The 21,981-nt window shown below is 40.1% G+C and overlaps 1 protein-coding gene and 1 non-coding gene across 4 annotated transcripts in view; both read left to right on the forward strand.

The window, feature by feature from the left end:
- The first annotated feature begins 2,199 nt into the window (after window positions 1-2,199).
- The window catches only part of ccar1 (cell division cycle and apoptosis regulator 1), a 31,542-nt gene continuing 11,760 nt past the window's right edge, over window positions 2,200-21,981 (forward strand). The window contains exons 1-14 of one of the 3 annotated variants that reach the window (XM_062976244.1): window positions 2,200-2,346; window positions 7,551-7,669; window positions 8,680-8,849; window positions 10,268-10,312; window positions 11,183-11,215; window positions 12,619-12,812; window positions 14,050-14,164; window positions 14,248-14,440; window positions 16,078-16,207; window positions 16,447-16,608; window positions 18,531-18,756; window positions 20,190-20,303; window positions 20,665-20,831; window positions 21,546-21,756. In XM_062976244.1, coding sequence (XP_062832314.1) covers window positions 7,597-7,669; window positions 8,680-8,849; window positions 10,268-10,312; window positions 11,183-11,215; window positions 12,619-12,812; window positions 14,050-14,164; window positions 14,248-14,440; window positions 16,078-16,207; window positions 16,447-16,608; window positions 18,531-18,756; window positions 20,190-20,303; window positions 20,665-20,831; window positions 21,546-21,756 — 1,833 coding nt within the window. In that variant the 5' untranslated portion in view covers window positions 2,200-2,346; window positions 7,551-7,596. The remainder of the gene's footprint in view (window positions 2,347-7,550; window positions 7,670-8,679; window positions 8,850-10,267; window positions 10,313-11,182; window positions 11,216-12,618; window positions 12,813-14,049; window positions 14,165-14,247; window positions 14,441-16,077; window positions 16,208-16,446; window positions 16,609-18,530; window positions 18,757-20,189; window positions 20,304-20,664; window positions 20,832-21,545; window positions 21,757-21,981) is intronic. The other 2 variants (XM_062976245.1, XM_062976246.1) reach the window with 2 other exon arrangements.
- LOC134298172 (small nucleolar RNA SNORD98) lies at window positions 20,453-20,515 on the forward strand. Its single transcript, XR_010005121.1, has one exon. It is a non-coding gene; the product is annotated as a small nucleolar RNA SNORD98 (small nucleolar RNA).

The raw sequence follows: 21,981 nt of genomic DNA on the forward strand, positions 1-21,981 counted from the left end.
GGTCCCTGTGGCTTATTCCATCTCGCATTATTATATACTGTGAAATATAGCACACTTCTCATAAGATGTGGTTTCCAGATTGATCCAGTAGGGAATTTCAAGTCCTCTTCACACAGTTTCTGCTGCTCATTCGTTTAGTTGTCTCAGACTCTTGTAACCTTATGGACTAGTCCACGCCAGAGCTCCCTATCGGCCGTTGCCGCCCCCAGTTCCTTCAAGGTCAAGCCAGTCACTTCAAGGATACCGTCCATCCATCTTGCCCTTGGTCGGCCTCTCTTCTTTTTTCCTTCAATTTTCCCCAGCATCGTGATCTTTTCCAAGCTTTCCTGTCTTCTCATGATGTGGCCAAAATACTTCAGCTTTGCCTCTAATATCCTTCCCTCCAGTGAGCAGCCGGGCATTATTTCCTGGAGGATGGACTGGTTGGATCTTCTTGCAGTCCAAGGCACTCTCAGGATTTTCCTCCAGCACCAGAATTCAAAAGCGTCTATCTTCCTTCGCTCAGCCTTCCTTATGGTCCAGCTCTCGCATCCATACGTTAATATGGGGAAAACAATTGCTTTGACTATGCGGACCTTCATTGCCAATGTGATGTCTCTGCTCTTTACTATTTTGTCGAGGTTGGCCATTGCTCTCCTCCCAAGAAATAAACGTCTTCTGATTTCCTGGCTGCAGTCTGCATCTGCAGTGATCTTCACGCCTAGAAATATAAAGTCTGTCACTGCCTCCACATTTTCTCCCTCTATTTGCCAGTTATCAAAAGGTGTAGTTGCCATGATCTTGGTTTTCTTGACGTTTAACTGCAACCCAGCTTTTGCACTTTCTTCTTTCACCTCCTCCTCCTCGCTTTCGGCCATCAGAGTGGTATCATCTGCATACCTAAGGGTGTTAATGTTTCTTCCAGCAATTTTAACTCCGGCCTTGGATTCCTCAAGCCCCACATGTCGCATGATGTGTTCTGCGTACAAGTTGAATAGGGAGGGTGAAAGTATGCAGCCCTGCCGCACTCCTTTCCCAATCTTGAACCAGTCTGTTGTTCCGTGATCTGATCTTACTGTGGTTACTTGGTCTTTATACAGATTTCTCAGGAGACAGACAAGGTGACTTGGTATCCCCATACCACCAAGCACATGCCACAGTTTGTTATGGTCCACACAGTCAAAGGCTTTAGAATAGTCAATAAAGCAGAAGTAGATGTTTTTCTGAAACTCCCAGGCTTCCTCCATTATCCAGCTGATATTGGCAATTTGGTCTCTAGTTCTTCTGCCTTTTCTGAGCCCAGCTTGGACATCTGGCAACTCTTGCTCCATGTATTGCTGGAGTCTGCCTTGCAGGATCTTGAGCATTACCTTACTGGCATGGGAAATAAGTGCCACTGTACGGAAGTTTGAGCATTCTTTAGCGTTTCCCTTTTTTGGTATGGGGATATAAAATGATTTTTTCCAATCTGAAGGCCAATCTTGTGTTTTCCATATTTGCTGGCATATGGCATGCATCACCTTGACAGCATCACCTTTCAAGATTTTAAACAGCTCAGCTGGGATCCCGTCTCCTGCTGCCTTGTTGTTAGCAATGCTTCTTAAGGCCCATTCAACATCACTCCTCAGGGTGTCTGGTTCTAATTCACTCACCACACCGTCAAAGCTATCCTCTATATAGACCAGGCATGGGCAAACCTGGGCCCTCCTTCCAGGTGTTTTGGACTTCAACTCTCACCATTCCTAAGCGGCTGAGGGGGAAACGGAAGGGACTCGAGGCTGTTAGAAATGGTGGGACATGAAGTCCAAAACACCTGGAGGGAGGGCTCATGTTTGCCCATGCCTGATATAAATCCTCAGGCTATGTGTATAAATCTGAAACATACATGGGGATCCCACCGCGAAGATCTGTCGTGATGTATGTATGTGCCAAATACAGGTATTCCAAAACCCCAAACACTTCTGGTCCCAAGTATTTCGACCTGTATTGCTAAAGTTTGGGTTCCAGGCCTCCTGCCCACAATTAAGATGGCGCCAACGTCGCCTAATGGCAAACGAGACGACGATGGAAGAGGACGCAACGCAGTTGCTCGAGAGAGGGAGAGCGCGAGACAGCAAGCGCTTACTATTGGCGCGTGCGCACGGCCGGCGCCTTCATTGTTTTGTCTTTCCGCAGCACGTGCGGGATGTGAGGGAAGGCTCGCAAAGAGCGGAACGTCATCAGAGCGCGCGAAGCCTCGCCGACCTCGCGCTCGCTCCCTTTCCCGCGCATGCGCCGTGGAGGTCTCCGTCGCCCAGGGTCGAGCAGTGCGCCGAAGGAGTGTTTGGAAATGGCTGCTGGGAGCCTCCGTTCGGCCTGTGGTTTCAGGTAAGCGCGAAAGGAAGAAGGGCCGGGGCGTTGCTTGCCTGAGAAGGCTCTCCGTGTGCGGCAACCAGGCCTCGTCCCCTCATTGTTCCCTCAAACGAGGGGTCTGCCTTTCCCCACCGTCGCCTTTGAGGCGGCGGAAGGTAGGCCTCTTTCGGGCCTCAGCGTCTCCTTTCCCACGCGGCGGTGCCCCCCTCCCCCATACACACTCCAGTGGCGGAGTAAACAGGAGAGTTTTCTCCTTTGTTTCACTCTGCCTCTTCCCTTAACCCCCTTGTTATCTTTTCGCCTCTGGCTTCACACCTCGTTCGTCTGCACTTTCTCTTTGCATCCCGGAAATACAGTGGCGCGTAGGCCCCTTCTACGCTGCCCATTTAATGCAGCTTGAAGGTAGCTTCCAACTGCGGCGACCAGACAACAAACTCCAGCTAAAGCGCGCGAAAGAAAGCCCTTACTGTGTTGTCGAAGGCTTTCCTGGCCGGAATCACTGGGTTGTTGGGAATTTTCCGGACTGTATGGCCATGTTTCAGAAGCATTCTCTCCTGACGTTTCGCCCACATCTATGGCAGGCATCCTCAGAAGTTGTGAGGTATATTGGAAAGCTAAGCAAGGGCGGTTTATATATCTGTGGAAGGTCCAGGGTGAGAACTTTTTTCTGTTGGAGGCCAGTGTGAATATTGTAATTAATCACCTTGATTAGAATTAATGGCTTTGCCAGCTTCGTGGCCTGTCTTCTTCCTGCCTGGGGGAATCCTTTGATCGAAGGTGTTAGCTGCCCCTTTAGAATCATAAGAGTTGGAAGAGACCTCACGGGCCATCCAGTCCAGCCCCCTGCCAAGAAGCAGGAAAATCACATTCAAAGCACCCCCGACAGATGGCCATCCAGCCTCTGCTTAAAAGCCTCCAAAGAAGGAGCCGCCACCACACTCCAGGGCAGAGAATTCTACTGCCAAACAGCTCACACAGTGAGGAAGTTGTTCCTAATGTTCTGGTGGAATCTCCTTCCTTGTAATTTGAACCAATTGTTCCACGTCCTAGTCTCCAGGGCAGCAGAAAACAAGCTTGCTCCCTCCTCCAGATGACTTCTCCTCACATATTTATACATGGCTATCATGTCTCCTCTCAGCCTTCTCTTCTGCAGGCTAAACATGCCCAGCTCTTTAAGCTGCTACTCATAGGGCTTGTTCTCCAGACCCTTAATAATTTGAGTTGCTCTCCTCTGGACACTTTCCAGCTTGTCAACATCTCTCTTCAATTGCAGTGCCCAGAATTGGACACAGTATTCCAGGCGTGGTCTCACCAAAGCGGAATAGAGGGGTTAGCACGACTTCCCTGGATCAAGACACTATACTCCCTATTTATGCAGGCCAAAATCCCATTGGCTTTTTTTTGCCGCCGCCGCATCACATTGAGCCCCAGTGGCGAAGTGCGTTAAAGCACTGAGCTCCAGCTCCTGCCAACCTAGCAGTTCGAAAACATGCCAATGTGAGTAGATCAATAGGTAACGCTCTGTCGGGAAGGTAACGGCGCTCCATGCAGTCATGCCAGCCACATGACCTTGGAGGTGTCTACAGAAAACGGCGGCTCTTCGGCTTAGAAATGGAAATGAGCACCAACCCCCAGAGTCAGACATGACTGGACTTAACATCAGGGGAAACCTTTACCTTTTTTATCACATTGTAGGTTCATGTTTAATTTGTTGTTCACAAGAACTCCAAGATCTTTTTCACACATACTGCTGTCAAGCCAGTTGTCCCCCATTCTGTATCTTTGCATTTCAAATTGATTGATTCATGTCTGTAATTCATCTGTTTTCAGAGTAGTGTTCTTTATTTGCTGTTCTGATTTTAGAGTTTTTAAATAGTGGTAGCCAGATTTTGTTCATTTTCATGGTTTCTTCCTTGCTGTGGAAATTGTCCACATGCTTGTGGATTTCAGTGGCTTCTCTGTGTAGTCTGACGTGGTTTTTAGAGTGGTCCAGCATTTCTGTGTTCTCAAATAATATGCTGTGTCCAGATTGGTTCATCAAGTGCTCTTCTCTGGTTGAGTTAGTCTGCAGTGCCTTTCATGTTCCTTGACTCGTGTTTGGGCGCTGTGTTTGGTGGTTCCTATGTAGACTTGTCCACAGCTGTATGGTATACAGTAGACTCCTGCAGAGGTATGAGGATCCCTCTTGTCCTTGGCTGAACGTAGCATTTGTTGATTTTCTTAGTGGGTCTGTAGATAGTTTGTAGGTTGTGTTTCTTCATCAGCTTCCCTATGCAGTCAGTGATTCCCTTGATGTATGGTAAGAAAACTTTTCCTCTGGGTGAGTCTTTCTTTCCTGTCATGGCTTGTTCTTGGCCTTGCAGCTCTTCTAATGTCTGTGGCGGAGTATCCATTGACCTGTAGAGCCCAGTTTAGGTGGTTTAGATACCTTGGAGGAGGTGGGGTTTGCAGATTCTTTTTGCACGGTCTGCCAGGACTTTGATTGTGCTTCTTTTTTGACTTCGGGGATGGTTCGGATATGTGGATGACACCTGCAGCTGTGCACAAGTCTACATAGGGATCACCAAACACAGCATTGCACAAACATGAATCAAGGAACATGAAAGGCACTGCAGACTAATTCAACCAGAGAAGTCAGCCATAGCAGAACTCTTGATGAACCAACCTGGACACAATCTATTATTTGAGAACACAGAAATGCTGGGCCACTCTTAACAACTATCATGTCAGATTACACAGAGAAGCCATTGAATTCCACAAGCATGTGTACCATTTCAGCAGGAAGGAAGAAACCATAAAAATGAACAAAATCTGGCTACCAGTATTTTAAAAAATCTAAAATCAGGACAGTAAATAAAGAACAACACACTGAAAACAGGAATTCCAAATATGAATCAATCAGGGGCAGCTAACACCTCCAAACAAAGGATTCCCCCAGACAGGAAGAAGCCAGGCCATGAAGATGTAAGACCATTCATGCTAATCGAAGAACTCTTTTCTGGCCTCCAACAGATAAGAAATCTTTCTCCCACCGTGGACCTTTCACAGATAAATTTCCCTTGCTTAGCTTTCCAATATACCTCACAACCTCTAAGGGTGCCTGCCACAGATGTGGTCGAAACGTCTGGAGAGATTGCTTCTGGAACATGGCCATACATCCCGGAAAATGCACAACAACCCAAAGCCCTTAACGTTCATCAGTGCTCTGGGACCCCTTCCACACATCTGTATACAATCCACATTGAATATGGCAGTGTGGACTCAGGTAACCCAGTTCAAAGCAAGTATTGTGGATTATCTGCCTTGATACGTTCTGGGTTATATGGTTGTGTGGAAGGATTACGTTCCAGGACCACCTGCAATAAGTGAAAATCTGCAAAGTAGGGACACTATGTTTATTCTATGTGTGGAGGAAAGCAAACCACAGACCACTTACTTCAATGTAGTCTCTACTTTATTTTAGCAGTTACAATATACAGTACACCGGCAGAGAAGAAGAATGGAAGCTAAATAAGTCTTTTTTATTTCCAACCCTACCCTGCCCTTTATTTCTCCCTTTCCCCCCTTCCAAAACCCTTTGCACACTGGTAAAACCCACGAATCAGCGAAAACACCGTGATAAATGTGTACATTAATATTAATTGAAAACCTGTGAAGTAGAGAGGGAACACTGTACATAGTAACATGAAACCATTAACTAAAAATAGATAATCAAAGTTCCAAGAATTATCCTTGGCAACTTCCATATTGTGAGAAATAAAAGTCAAAATCAGTTCAAAATTCCCCATACGGCCATAAAGTGACTGGCTTCAGTTAAAAGCTGCTTGAAAAAGGAAAATCTTCACACCTTTCCTAAATGACATAGGGTGGAAGCCAATCTAATTTCCTCCGGCAGCGATTTCCATAGCTTTGGAGCCACACCCGACAATGAGGCCTATCTAGTGGTTTTTAAATGCACATTGGCCCTGTTCTGTGTGAAAAGGAGGGTCTCCTTTATAGACCTTAAAGGTCTACCCAGTCTATATCAGAGGACACAATGTCTCAAGTAACCTGGACCTGTTATGGCAAACTTTGTTTCATGCACACTATTACGGTATTAAAGAAAATGTATACTCAACCTGTGTTGATAATACCGAAGTTGTGGAACCATGTAAATTCAGCAAAACCGGCTGTCACACTGGAATACAGCTGCCTCTGTGTTTCCTCTACAACAGAGGTTCTTAACTTTTTTTGGTTCCCTGAACCCCTTTGCCAGTCAGGTGAAAACCACAGACTTCTCAGAATGTAGCTGCATAGTTTTGTGACATTCAACATCAGCATGTTGCACAACAGTGTGAACACAGCAGGACTGTGATCATGTATGATCTAGTGTTGGGTTAACTACTGTAATTTGAAAATACTATATACTGTAGATGAGTATAAGCGATTTTTCAAACAACTGTCATGTGATATGAAATAAATACTTATGTAATTTATTGCATTTCCTTCATAAGTGAAGGAAATGCTAGATTTCAGTTAGATAGCAGAAAACACAAAAGTAATGAATTGATTTTTTTCAATACACGCTCTATAACATGTGAATATACAGTGGATCTTGTCTTTGATTGTGACCTTTAAGAATTTTAAAGAAAGCATTCCTGGCTCTAGAGCTGAATGGGGTTTTCATTCTTGTTAATAAATGTAAATGTTCCAGTGCTTAGTTTCGCTGTTACATCTCTCTGTGTATTCCTTTTTCCTGCCCAAACTGTTGTTTAATCCCATCTGTTTGCATCCTGCACTAAGAATCTTTGGTGCTTAAGGTTGGCATATTCAGACCATTTTAAATTATAAAAGACAGCTTTATTTTCTTGAGTTAAATTTCTGCTTTAGTTTTTATAGCTGTGTGTGATAGAAAATAAATTTCCTCAATTTCTTGACTTTATATTACTTTTTGGAGTTTGGGCTGCCTCTTTTGATTAACTTTTGATCACATGGCAAGTTTTCTTAAGCATTTACTTTCCTACGTGTTTTATTTATCTAGGAAAAAATCCTCAAAACCAATTAGTTTACTTACATTTTGCATCTACTGTGGCATTTAATTATTACACTGGTTTTGTCAAGTCACATGTTCTTATTCTTTCAGTAAGATCCATTGTCAGAACTCTGTTACATATGGAAAACAGGACTATTTGCTATATGGCTTGGGTGTTAGCATAACTTTTATTCATCTTTTTAAACAGATCACAATAGCAGAAGACTCGAGTAGCAAATATATTTTGATTCGCTATGGCTCAGTTTGGAGGACAGAAGAATCCCCCATGGGCTACCCAGTTTACAGCCACTGCTGTTTCTCAGCCAGGTCAGCTTTTAATTTCTCTTTAACATTTAACTGCTCCTTCAGCTTCAGTCTATCATCTCACTGTTTCTTTTTTCCAAAACAGAAATAAAACAAAAAGTAAATTAAATAGTTTTGAAAGAGTTTGGCAATTATTTTGCAAGCATTCAAATAATCAGTCATGGACAAATTGTTGTATTGTGCCATTGCCATAATATACCTAAAGGCTCCAAGTGTTTTCTTTGCCTAAATTTTCAGGCACACTTTGTCAGAAATATTCCCACAAACATGCAAGTATTATTAATGTAGATAAGGGTTGGCAAAATATTGTCATGTGGATGTATGTATTTGAGGCTATTTATGCATCCTTGAAATTCCTAGTGCAGCCCTTTTTATGACCAAAAATGATAAATTCCTTTTTTGAATCCTCCAGAAGTTGCAATCACCTAGGTTGCAGAACCCCTTTCCCCTGCATAATTAAACATTATAAATACCCATTTTTGGTTTTTGTTTGATTTTAAGCATCTTTACAAGGCCATTTGGTTCCTGGAGGATCCGGGGGGGGGGGGGGGGGGTTGATCCTTGGTCCTACTAGCATTGCCTGCTGCAATTTAGACAAACATGTTGGCCAAACATGTTCTGTCAATAATTGAACTGAATTACCTTGAAACTGAGTATAAAATTATAATTATGTGGAAGAGAAACCAACCCTAATTATGCTTATGAGCATCAGTTGCAGAACCAGATGATTTAGTAAAATTACCTGTCTTGTCAGCTATGTAAGTTCAGCTCTATATATAAATGTGCTGCAAGATTATTTTTGTTTCTGGCTACAGTAAAACTGAAATATTACATGTTCAGACAACAGCTCTTAGTCAAAAGCGTGAAGGCTGTATATTAAGGTAATGCAATTTCCCCACAGTTGTTGGCTTAAATGAAGAAATGCATAATACTGTTGAAATTTGTGTCAATTCGTGATGAAATTCTTTGATTCCAAATTAAGGCATATTAATGCTCAGCTCTTATACTTTTAGCTGCACTTGGTGTTCAGCAGCCGTCTTTACTTGGAGCATCTCCCACAATATATACACAGCAAACTGCATTGGCTGCAGGTCTCAGTACTCAGGCACCAACAAACTATCAACTCTCCCAGACAGCTGCTTTACAACAGCAAGCTGCTGCTGCAGCTGCCGCATTACAGCAGGTAATAAAATTGCATTTCTGTTGGTACCATTAGCAACTTGAAATGATGCACTGAGATCACATAAACATAATCTGTTTGAAATATTTCTATGAAGTGACCTTCCTGTTGTTTTAATAACAAAACTGTGCAGTTGTGATTTTAGTACTCCTCTGTGTCTAGGAATGTCTTCATAGTCATTTTAGTTACTATTAAACCTCTTTATTATTCTTAGATGTTGTGTAAGCCCATTGATTTGGCAATATAGGAAACGGATTTCTTTTATTTTACTTTTTTCTTATCATGGGTTTGCAAAATGGCAAGAATTTAAGAGAAATTAAATAGTAAAATAAAGAAGAGAAATATGGAGAAGTTTAATGTTGTTGCTCTACCAAATTTTCATACTTGGAACATCTTGGAGGAGAAAAGTCAAGGAATGTGCAAAGTCCCTATCACTTTCATACAGGGCCATACTGTTTTCCCATGGCTATGATATGCGACGGTGCCATTTTAAGAACTTTTTCCTGGGATATGATTTTAGTTATTTGTGCATCATGTAACAAAGGTGAAAACTTCCTGACTGAACTCTGTTTTGTCATGTCATTTTCTACAACTATACGCCATTGCATTCTCCTTACTGTGAATGAAGGTTAAGGGGAAGCATCCACACTATCAAGGCCATCAAGTCTGTTTCTCAGTGTTCCACCATGCTATACTTGTGATTCATTGCCCATCGATATTGTGCCCATTAGTGCTTTGTAGCAACTTTTTGCCCTGGTCCAGTACTACTTGGATAGAGTTACAGTTAACTGAATCTAAATGAGAATGTGCATCTACATGCACATCCTGCTTGTGCAGGTGCCATCTCATCTGTTTACACTGTCCTTTTCAGTTAGATACACTTGTGAGTATGTATAATTCGGCACATTCTGCTTCCGATCTCTAGCTAGATCTTGGCAAAGGAATATTGATGTGGGTGGGTTCTCCCCCCCCCCCCCCAGCACCTGTATCTTTTCAGAGAGTGGTGTTGCCACATCAGGAAATTTGGGCTCTTCATAGGCAGCAAAAGGACCTCCTCCTTTCCGTGTTGTTTCAGCTTTAGTAAAACTATTACACCATAGTATCTTCAACTGTGTAACCTGAATTAGGTGTATTAGGATGTTCTGGTGAACGAAAATGTTTAATGGGAATCTGGCATAACCCACTGGGAAATTGGGTTCCTCCTGTCGATTTCATTGGTACTTGCTTAGGATATTTTGTAGTAATACCTGTTGCAAGCATTTGTCTTCTGAGAAACAAAGTTGTTTTTTGTAACTAGTGGTGCTTTTTGATTGGTGTATCAATTTTTGTTCAATTATTAAAATATAAATATGCCTTTTGTCTTGACCTTCATTAATTTTTAAAGAATGCTTCTTAGTTATTTTGATTTTTGTGTTTTTCAGCAATATTCACAGCCTCAGCAGACCCTCTATAGTGTACAGCAACAGGTTTGTGTAATTCTTTGTGTGCATTGTTTCCCCCTGTACTTTGTTATTGTGTCTGAATAAAACTAAATCTTCTAGTTCTGGATAAAACAGGTAGTTGGATTAGATCAGTGGTTCTCAACCTGTGGGTCCCCAGATATTTTGGCCTTCAATTCCCAGAAATCCTAACAGCTGGTAAACTAGCTGTGGTTTCTGGTAGTTGTAGGCCAAAACACCTAGGGACCCATAGGTTGAAAACCACTGGATTAGATGCTCCGTGTGATCTCTTTGAACTCTATGATTCCATGTTTCTCAATCTATTTTGTATGTTTATATAGTTATATAAGGAAATGATAGATAACTTACAGTATACATCATGTAAAACTATTAGGCCAAGGTACTTACTTACCTAACAGAAAATGGGTACATGTACCATTTACTTGACTGTAAGTTGATCTGATGAACTTTATTGAGAACACTTTTGCTATTGGAAGAGAATATCTTTGTATCAAAACTTATTTACTGAGCTGCAGTGGTCATCTTAGTAGCAAATGGAACGGCATTGTAAGCTAGAACAAGTTGATATGGTTAGCAATCAGAGTGTTGGAAGGAGATTTTAAAGAAAGCCTTATTTTGCCAAGTTTGGACTATACAGTTTTCCTGTTTCTGATGTAGAACAGTTGTGCCCTGCTGTCACCGTTTATCAAGTTTATTTTTACCTCTAAGTAAGTAAAGCCATAGAATAAAACTTGATAAAAACTGCAGACAGTGTTATCATTGCATAGATAAGTAGCATACTAGTGTAAGTCACAAACATGTTGCAAAAGTTAGCGAAAGCAGAATATGCAAAAATCTATGTGTAAAAACCTAATTCATGTTATTTATGTTTTTAAGTTGCAGCAGCCTCAGCAAACACTTTTGACCCAGGTTAGTTTGCCTTCTATTATCACTGTATAAATATTATGTAGTTTTTAATACAATTCCTATAGTGTGTGGTCTGTTATACAATGTGTGGACTTAATGATGTGCAGCTTATTTCAAATTCATCTTAGTAAACAAAAACATCTATTTTTTGTATTCGTGCTTTTTTATTAACCGACTTTTAATATAGTACACATATAGGAAAAACATTAGCACCTTAAACAGTATAGCTTAGCCTATTATCCATTAAGAATACAATATATCAGTTGAGGAACTTTATATCTAATGAAGCATCTATGAACACAGAAGGACATACAAGAGTTAGTCTCCTTGAGCATTGTTTTATTTAACAGTGTCTGTTCCAACCATAAGCATCTGGAATAGCAGCTTGAAAGCTACAAGCAAGCTTTATCTTTCTCCATTGCAGACTGCCAATGCTGTCTGATATCAACATCTTCATGGCTTGTTTTATTGTCTTCTTCACCTCCGCCTATTAGCTATTAGTATGCTCTTGTATATTCTGTGTGGACCTTCAAGTCGTCTGTTGATTTATCATGCCCCCCATTATTGTCATAGGGTTTATTCAGCTAATGGATACACACAGGTGGTTTTGCCAATTTCATCCTTTGAAGTATTGCCTTCCTCACCTAGTGTTCATTGGCAGTCTCCCATCCAAATACTAACCCTGCTTAGCTTCCAAAATCAGACAGGATTTGGTGACTCTAGGGTGTTTAGCCCCTTCTACATATTGATAGCTTTAATAAAATGTTTACTGCAACCTATTGAATAGCTCTTCTTTGTGGTTCAGGAAGCTATCCCTTTTATTCTATGTTATTTGTGCCTTTAGCACCAGATGTTCTGTTAAAGAAGTGGTGTCCAGAAACACATCTACTTGTTTAATTGACATACTTATGTGTGTATATTTCACACATATATTATACGTGTGTATATATAACACAGAGAAAAAGCAATTGTTCCTTGAATTTGTTCTGCCACAGCAAGGAGGTGATGTTTCTGATGCATTGGCCTAGTTGATAAAAGTGCAGTTCGTTGATAAAAAAAACATTCTCCCACGCCTTTCAATGATGTAACTTTTATGTATTTTTAGTAATTTTTCAGAAACTATTTTGGATGAAATCCAGCATTGCACAAACTAATTTCTTTGTGCAGCAGAGTATTTCCTTATGTTCCTACTTTTTTCCAACCCACTGTGCCCCCCCCAAGTGCATTATATAGTTTTTTGACCCTTCTGTGTAGATTTTAGAGAAATAGTGGGCTTTTGAGATGAGGTGGAATTCTGAGGATAGATTCTCTTCCTTTTGAGTATTGAATTTTATCTTTGTATCAGTACATTTATATGGTTTAGAAGGATATGAATGTTTCATAATCTCTCATTATTTTGCATTCAGCCACCTGTAGCACTTCCGACCAGCCTCAGTTTATCTACTCCTCAGCCAGCAGCACAGATTACTGTTTCTTATCCAGCACCACGGTCAAGTCAACAGCAGACCCAGCCACAGAAACAGCGTGTCTTCACTGGGGTAGTTACCAAACTACATGATACATTTGGTTTTGTGGATGAAGATGTATTCTTTCAGCTCAAGTAAGTTAAATCTGCTGCTGTTGAACAGTTTGTGATAGTAGTTACATTATTGAATTTCATCAGCTCTAAAATGTAGTTTTCCCTATAAACATCTTGAAAAATGGGATTATAACTGCTACATATATATATGGTGGTACTAAAATTAGTACAGTTAGAGTCTCACTTATTCAACATAAATGGGCCGGCAGAATGTTGGATAAGCGAATATGTTGGATAATAAGGAGGGATTAAGGAAAAGTCTATTAAACATCAAATTACATTATGTTTTTACAAATTAAGCACCAAAACATCATGTTTTATAACAAATTCAACAGAAACAGCAGTTCAGTACACAGCAATGTTATGTAGTAATTACTATATTTACGAATTTAGCACCAAAATATCACAATGTATTGAAAAGATGGACTACAGAAACATTGACTACTAAAAGGCAGACTGTGTAGGATAATTCAGAATGTTGGATAAGCGAATGTTGGATAAGTGAAACTATACTGTATGTGTCTTACAGTCAATGAAATATGGTATGTGTAATATTTGCAAGATTTGGTAGATCCAGAAAAAATCTACAGTGTTTTCTCTTAATTTCTCAAAGGTTTTCATGCTAGTCATACCCATTTGTAATACATTTGTATTACAGGCAGTCCCTGGGTTACGAACAAGATAGGTTCTGTAGGTTTGCTCTTAAGATGGAATTTATATGTAAGTCAAAACAGGTACTTTTTAAGTGTAAGTCCAGCCACTTTAAAAAAAAAGTTTTGGATCTCATAGGGAAGGGTTTACACCTCTGTGATGTTTGTTTTGCTGTCTGTGCCTCTGTTCAGAAGATGTCACCTCACTTTCTGCCCCTGTGATAAATTAGATTTTGAACATTTTGTCTTATTGTGGAAGCAAGGATTGGTGATAAAGCTTCAGTAGAGACACCTTTTCCCTTTGATAAATCTTAGAGGAGCAAATTTCCCTTCCGAGGAGTAGATTTCTCTCACTTCCTGTTGTCTCACCCTCATTTGTAACTAGGAGTCTCATGTAAGTTGGGTGTTTGTAACACGGAGGCTGCCTGTATTAGAATATTGAAAAATTGAGTAAGCTGACAACTTTTCTTTGATTTAGCATAACAAAAATAAAATAACTCCATCCGTGTTTAATAATTTTGAGACTATTTTCATAATACAATCTCGAATGTTAAACCGAATATCTTCTTTGGAAACATAAGATCTGATAATGTGATTACTTTTTTCAGTGCTGTTAAAGGGAAGACTCCTCAAGTGGGAGACAGAGTTCTAGTGGAAGCAACCTATAATCCTAATATGCCTTTCAAATGGAATGCACAGCGGATTCAGACCCTACCAAACCAGGTACGTTTGAATATTTAGTTTGACTATTTTAGCACTCTTAGTATAAAGTCCATTTTCAAGACATTCCCTTTTCCCCTTATTAGAACCAGACTCAAACCCAGCCTTTACTCAAGACTCCTCCACCTGTACTTCAGCCCATTGCACAGCAGACTGCATTCAGTGTTCAGGCACAACCACAGCCACAGTCGCTGTTGCAGGCACAAATAACAGCTGCTTCTATTACACCTTTGCTTCAGACGCAGCCACAGCCTTTGTTACAACAGCCACAGCAGAAAGGTATTCTCTCAAAATGTGACATTTCTTCTTTTGTATTTGACATTAGATGTTGATATTATTTTAATGTTGAAGAAGTCGCTGGCTGAAGGGTAGCAAGGCTGTATTGTCTTCAGCTCACTCCATAGCTATGTTGAGACAGCGAGACTGCATTCAGAAATCACAGAAAACTATGTTTTGAGCTTGTGCATTTCCCCTGGCCAGGAGGGAAGGAGACCTGAATCTTCTAGTCACAATTTTCAGTTTAGTTCATACATGGGAAACTACAGTTTGTATAAACCATAGTTGGATAACCAGATTGAGTTAGGTTTACTTGTGATTTCCCCTGAACATAGCTTCTTTTGTTTAGATTAAATGGCACACTTGTCTATTACAAAATCTGAATAGAAACTTTAGATGTCTATTTGTATGTGAAGGAAGAGAGACTCGTAAGATCACTGCAATGTAGCTGAATAATACTGAACTACAGTTAAACTGTATATGGTCAAAGAAAATAAAACTTTTCCATAGGATCTAAACAAGGAAGGTTTCTCATTGAGATGTGTTCTCTCCCCCCCCCCCCCCCCCCCATCATTCTGTTGCAACTTCAGTGGAGTTTGTGCAGCCCGATATACATATTGGGAAGCATCCTATTTTGGTTAATATTACCTAAAAAGCTACATGCTTTCCAAACCTGAACGAAATTTTTACAGATTATTGGGCAGTATTCTCGTCTGCATACAAAACATTGACCACTTGTAGTCAGTTTCCATATCTTACCCTTTCTGAGAGATACAGTCAAGCCCTTCTAAAGAGTATCCATTAGGAACCAGCTATCACTGCAGAATCCTGGTCAAAGTAAGGTTTAGGAAGTTCCCAGACAAATTTGTTTAAATGTTATTGGTTTCGAAAAACTTTGGATGCATTGTTTTTGGACAAATGGCAATGATGCTGTAGAATTCCTCCATTTGTTATGAAGTTTAATTGCTTCTTTAATAAAACGATTCCTGATCAAATTGATTATCTGACTTTTAAGCATCTGTAAAAGTAGCTATTGTCTGGGGGTGGGGTCCTTCTCCATGGATCCTCATAATTGAAAAAAAACACAAAAAGAATGATTGGCCAGCCAAAATGTACAAATCACTTTCAAAGCTCCACTGGCTTCTTCATCGGAAGAAAGATGTTAAAATTCATAAAGAAGAAAAAAAGTAAAGTGATAGTGTTGTAGTCACTGGCCTACATTTTGTATCATATTTTATTTTTTTCTTGTTCAGTTGGTTTGAAGTTGGTTTTATGTGACTAATGCTTTTGCATGCTGTTATCTGTTCCAGTAGATATGCTCTTGAATATAATTGTTGCCTTTCCACTGTTATCTAGAGCCCTTTCTTACTGCTGACAGATAGCTTTGGATTGCAGAGTTAATATTAGTTTATGACAAATCTTTGGCTATTTGCTGGAACACAGGGTATCATCCTCTTGCATTGCTTAGTGGAAAAATTGTATTGTTAACAGTAAAAAATAATAAAAATCCAGTAGCTATAGTAAATTTTCCATTGCTAAAAGAGTATTAAATTGGTCATTTGAAGAATACATTACTATTTTTTTTAAAGAATGTTATGGATATGAAAAGAATTAAAAACATATGGGATTTTCCCCCCTAGCAGGTTTGCTACAGCCTCCTGTTCGAATAGTTTCACAGCCTCAGCCAGCACGAAGATTAGATCCGCCACCCAGATTTTCGGGGCGAAATGACAGAGGAGACCCCATGGCTAACAGAAAAGATGACAGAAGGTGTGATACAATAAATCTACTCAAATCTTCCTGGCATATTAGAGAGAATTCATAATTTAATTTTTTGAAGTTTGAATGTAAATCATGTTCAGATTTGTCACAGAAGGGTGTTTTCAAAAGGGTGGTTTTGTATTAGTTGGAGTGTCTCACTGTTACTTCTATAGTAATGTGTTTGTCATCTAAAATGCATTCTTAATGCCAAGCTAAAATGCAACATTTATATTTCATGTATGTTTAAGTCGTGAAAGGGAGCGTGAAAGACGTAGGTCACGGGAAAGATCACCACAGAGAAAACGTTCTAGAGAGAGATCTCCTCGCCGAGAAAGGGAACGGTCACCTCGAAGGCCACGACGTGTTGTTCCCCGTTATACGGTCCAGTTTTCAAAGTTCTCACTAGACTGGTATGTTGCTTGGATGTCATACTGCATTTTATTTCTATTTATGGAAAGAATCTTATAGCCTGAACGTAAGTATCTACTTGATAAATCCAAAAGGGATACATAAATAAAGAAACCCAAGAATTATCTTTTGAGTATAAAATGTACTAGAATATACTGTCAGTCCTTGCAAAAATTAATTTATTGTTACTTCAGACTTTCTCCGTCCTATCATAATTGTTGAAATAATTATATGCAATTATATACATACACATTTTTTCATGTAAATGTTGCCCCCACCCACCAAAAACTCTGTACAGTATATCATGTCAGAAGCGAACCGAGGATACAAGTTGTAATGTATTTGAAAACACAAAGTTTTAAAAACTTGGCATTGTACTAAATGTCCTTTGACCAGTTGCTGGCCACTTTGAGTGCCTCTGGTGTTGCTATAAAAAGGTGCTCAATTGTGCACGTGGCAGTGCTCAAACTGCATTGTAGTAGGTGGTCTGTAGTTTGCTCTTCTCCACACTCACATGTCGTGGACTCCACTTTGTAGCCCCATTTTTTAAGGTTGGCTCTGTATCTCGTGATGTCACAGCGCAGTCTGTTCAGCATCATCCAAGTCGCCCAGTCTTCTGTGTTCCCAGGAGGGAGTCTCATCCGGCGTCAGCCACTGATTGAGGTTCTGGGTTTTAGCCTGCCACTTTTGGACTCTTGCTTGCTGGGGTGTTCTTGCAAATATTTCTGTAGATCTTTTTTTTAAAAAAATGATTTAAGACTTTGGCGTAATGGCTGATATCCAAACAGGATGGGCTGGAGATGTCAATGCGTTTATCCTTTCATTGTTGGCTGCTACTTCCCGGCGGATGTCAGGTGGTGCAATGCCGGCTAAACAGTATAATTCCTCCAGTAGTGTGGGGCGTAGATATCCTGTGATAATGCAACATGTCTTATTAAGAGCCATACCCACTGTATTAACGTGGTGGGATGTATTCCACACTGTACATGCATATTCAGAAGCAGAGTAGCAAAGCGCAAGGGCAGATGCCTTCACTGTGTCTGGTTGTGATCCCCAGGTTGTGCCAGTCAGCCTTCTTATGATGTTATTTCTAGCGCCCACTTTTTGCTTGATAGTCAAGCAGTGCTTCTTGTAAGTCAGAGCACGGTCCAGGGTAATTCCCAAGTATTTTGGTATGCTGTAATGCTCCTGTGGGATTCCTTCCCAGGTCATCCTCAGAGCTCGAGGTGCATTTTAGATTGATTAGGGGTCAGGGATTCCCTGTAATAGACTATAAGAGCACCTAAAGCAGTGGTTCTCCACCTGTGGGTCCCCAGGTGTTTCGGCTTACAACTCCCAGAAATCCCAACAGCTGGTAAATTGGCTGGGATTTCTGGGAGTTGTAGGCCAAAACACCTGGGGACCCACAAGTTGAGAACCACTGACCTCTAAAGCTTCAGAGCTTCTGTTCAACCATTTCAAAGCTCCCTGCTTGACCGGTGATGGCATGGTCGTCAGCATAGATAAAATTCTCTGTCCCTTCTGGCAGTGGCTGGTCATTTGTGTAAATGACCAGCCAATTTGTGTAAACATTGATGGAGCAAGCACACTCCCCTGAGGCAGGCTGTTCTTCTCGCCATTGGCTTCTCTAGCCCTGGAATTCAACACAAAAGCTCCTGTTTTGTAGCAGATTTCCTATGAATTGGGTGAGGTGGTAGTCCTTTGTGATATTATAAGTTTTTCTCAGGAGAAGGCAATTATTTACAGTGTCATACTCTGCGGACAGGTCTATGAAGATAAAACATGAAAGACAGAGCCAAACTTGCTAAAATGGAGCTGCTTTTTAGTAATGCCAAAAGATCTAGTTTTATTTATTGCTCGTGCTGAACTGTTTATGGCCCAAATCATTTCACCATTGTGAAGTATGTGTTCTTACTGTTTAAAGTCTTAGTTGTGATATGATGGAATTGAGACGACGATACCAGAACTTGTACATACCAAGCGACTTCTTTGATGCTCAGTTTACCTGGGTGGATGCTTTTCCCATGTCAAGACCATTTCAGCTGGGAAACTATTGCAACTTCTATGTAATGCATAGAGAGGTAGATCCTTTGGATAAGAACATAGCTGTATTGGACCCACCAGATACAGATCATCTTTACAGTGCAAAGGTATGTATAACTTTCTAAATATCATACAGACATCCACACTCTCAATATAGTGATGTTTCATAGATACAATTATTGCTTGATTATGTGACATCCTGTAGGGAGCATGTTCATGTGTAAATGTCCCTTATCCATGTCTGTGTGTGTGTGTGTACTTTTTTAGACACTATAAGTGCTGGTACCCCTTCCTTCCGTTTCAGCATCCATACACCTCCACCCCCATTTATTAAACAGTATCTGAAGCCCCCCACACAGCCATTTCATGCTTTATGGAAAGTGGGAAGGATTTCAAGAGCTAGATGTGAAATGACGACATCAGCAACGAGGGGCTTCAGAAGCTTTTACATTAAGATATTGGGGGGAGGTGTATATATGGATTAGCGTAAGTCTGCATGCGAACCTACTTTGCTACATTGAGGCACACAGGATTGCAGTCAATGTCCATTTGCACTGCTTCAATTCACATCTTGCTAACATGTCTCACATGTCCCTAGTATTTCTAAACAATAACTGGGGCTTGTTCCCATAAACTGGATATGTTAAATTACGTCCCAGTGTTTTTTCATGATACTCTGTAAACTTTTGATAACATGGTTGAATGTCAAACTACAGTTCAAATGGTTAGATGGCTTCTATATCATGTTCTCAAAAAATATTTGAGCTGAAAAGTTTTTGAACAGAGCTTTCCAAACATTTCATGTTGGTGACACATTTTAGACATCCAGCATTTCACAATACAGTAATTCAGATTTAACTAGCAAACGGGAGATTAAACCAACCTCTTATAAGAGATATGGACACATGCATACATTTCAGTGACAAAGTGTCTGGTGATACAACTTATCTCATGAAAACCTTTCATTTATATATTTTTAAAATATATTATTTGTAATATAGTAACCTACATTTCCAAGATTTATGCCATTTATGAGTAAAAATAATCCAAAACTGCAAAAAGGAAGATTACATTGGAAGACATTAAAGAAGAGCTGTCAACATGTAATAAGCATTGACCTCTCTGGGTTTTCTATAAAAGCAATGGTAAATTGTTTTTTTAACCATTAAGTCCAAAAAAAAAAAAGAATAAAGGTTGATTGGGTCAATTTATGAAGGAGAAATGAATCCATTTGTCTATGTGTATGAGTTGATAGAGAACAGGAAGTGGAGAATGAAGTTGCACTCGTGTTCTGTTGGTGCAGTTCCCATAGACAAGGGATTGATTCAGAACACTGAATTAGATTCACCTTGTACTGATCCAGCATAGCTCTTCTTAATTTGCAGTATTTATTATCAACCTTTCCAATCTTATTGGTTTCTTTTGAACTTCATGCCTTGATCAAGACCACTCTGAATTCAGCAAATCCTTACAAAATGTGGTTTTGTTTAGCAGCTTCTGCACCTTATCTTACTTGTTATTTAACTTGCTATTTTAACAGGTGATGCTTATGGCCAGTCCTAGCATGGAAGATCTGTACCATAAATCCTGTGCCCTTGCTGAAGATCCCCAAGAGGTCCGGGATGGTTTTCAACACCCCGCTAGACTTATTAAGGTAAAAGCTCTGTTTTCTATCAATGTTTTGTAGAAAGAATCTTTTTAAAAAGTGAATATCCTGATTTCTTAGAATAGAACGTTATTGTTTGTAGCATATTGAATTTTTATAGGATGACAAACCTTGCATGGAGGTCTTACAAAATGAATGAGTAATGATGCTTAAACCTATTCCATTACTGAAATAATCTGTGGAAAACAAAAACTGAACTCATTCCTTACACAAGACAATTCACATAAAATTAAATTGTGATATCATATTGAAATCTAAAAATTATTTTAAAAGCAGTAACTCTTTTTAGACAGTGTGCCTTTACAGTTTGGAAAAAATGTTTTTAAATTAAATACCCTCTATTTTCTAGTTTTTAGTAGGCATGAAGGGTAAAGATGAAGCGATGGCTATTGGAGGACATTGGTCTCCCTCACTGGATGGACCTGACCCAGAAAAAGACCCGTCTGTACTGATTAAAACTGCTATCCGTTGCTGCAGGGCTCTAACAGGGATAGATTTAAGTGTATGCACGCAATGGTAAGTACTGTATTCTTGAAATATTTAGGACAAACCAAAGCATGATTATGGTTCCCTTGAATTTTGTTTTGTTTTGTTGATAAAACCAGTGTCTTCCTTTCTTTATCAGCACTCAGCAGCTGTGAAGGTAAACTACTCAGTGTGATGCCCTAGTTAATACAAAAGTGATTTGGTGCCAACATGTTTGAAGAACAATGAATTTGAAAATTATGCATTTGTTGTGTGACCTTTACAGTGCTTAAATGTTCAAATATTTTTCATTTCACGTGTAGCTGGAGGAGATCTTCAAGAAAACTTCATTTCATTATTCTCGTGTTATAAATAATTAGATGTTTGGGGGCAGCCATATTTTCTCTTGGTGGATTTGCTACTTATATGTTAAATCACATGTGGTCTGTTTTGTCAGGGGATTCCTACCCTAAAGAAAATGTAAAAAGGAATTCAACTTTTTCAGATTGAGACCACAATTTAAACTCAGAGTAAGAAAATACTTTGCCATTTGGCATTTGATATTAGATGTGTTTCTTCACAGATTCTTGGAATAAATTGGACACATTTTCAAAGAGAACATATGGCTTTCATATATATTTTTTTCTTTAGAAGAAATTCAGGTTGTCGCAGCAAAGTTTCTTTACTTGATGTGCGACAGTGATCTAGGCTCTGTGAAATGCATTGTAGAATTTTCTTTCCAACATGCTTCTTCCCTTGCAACAGGTACCGTTTTGCAGAGATTCGCTACCATCGCCCTGAGGAGACCCACAAGGGGCGTACGGTTCCAGCTCATGTGGAGACAGTGGTTTTATTTTTCCCGGATGTTTGGCATTGCCTTCCCACCCGCTCAGAGTGGGAAACCCTTTCCCGAGGATACAAGCAGCAGCTGGCCGAGAAGCTTCAGGGGGAACGCAAGGAGGCTGATGGAGAACAGGCACTGAACGCTAATCCCTTTTTCTATTTCTGCTTCTCACAGGCACAGGAACACAGGCACAAAATGCATATCACACACTACACCACAAACATACCTAGGAGGAACACAACTGGTAACAATGACTGGTAAACCAGCTTTCAGCAGTGTAGCATCTTTTTATGTTTTTTTTTATTTAATTACAGCTAGTGTACTAACTTACAAGTGTGTGCTGATACAACAAATGAA

The sequence above is a fragment of the Anolis carolinensis genome, chromosome 3 (assembly GCF_035594765.1).
Source record: "Anolis carolinensis isolate JA03-04 chromosome 3, rAnoCar3.1.pri, whole genome shotgun sequence".
NCBI lineage: Eukaryota > Metazoa > Chordata > Lepidosauria > Squamata > Dactyloidae > Anolis > Anolis carolinensis.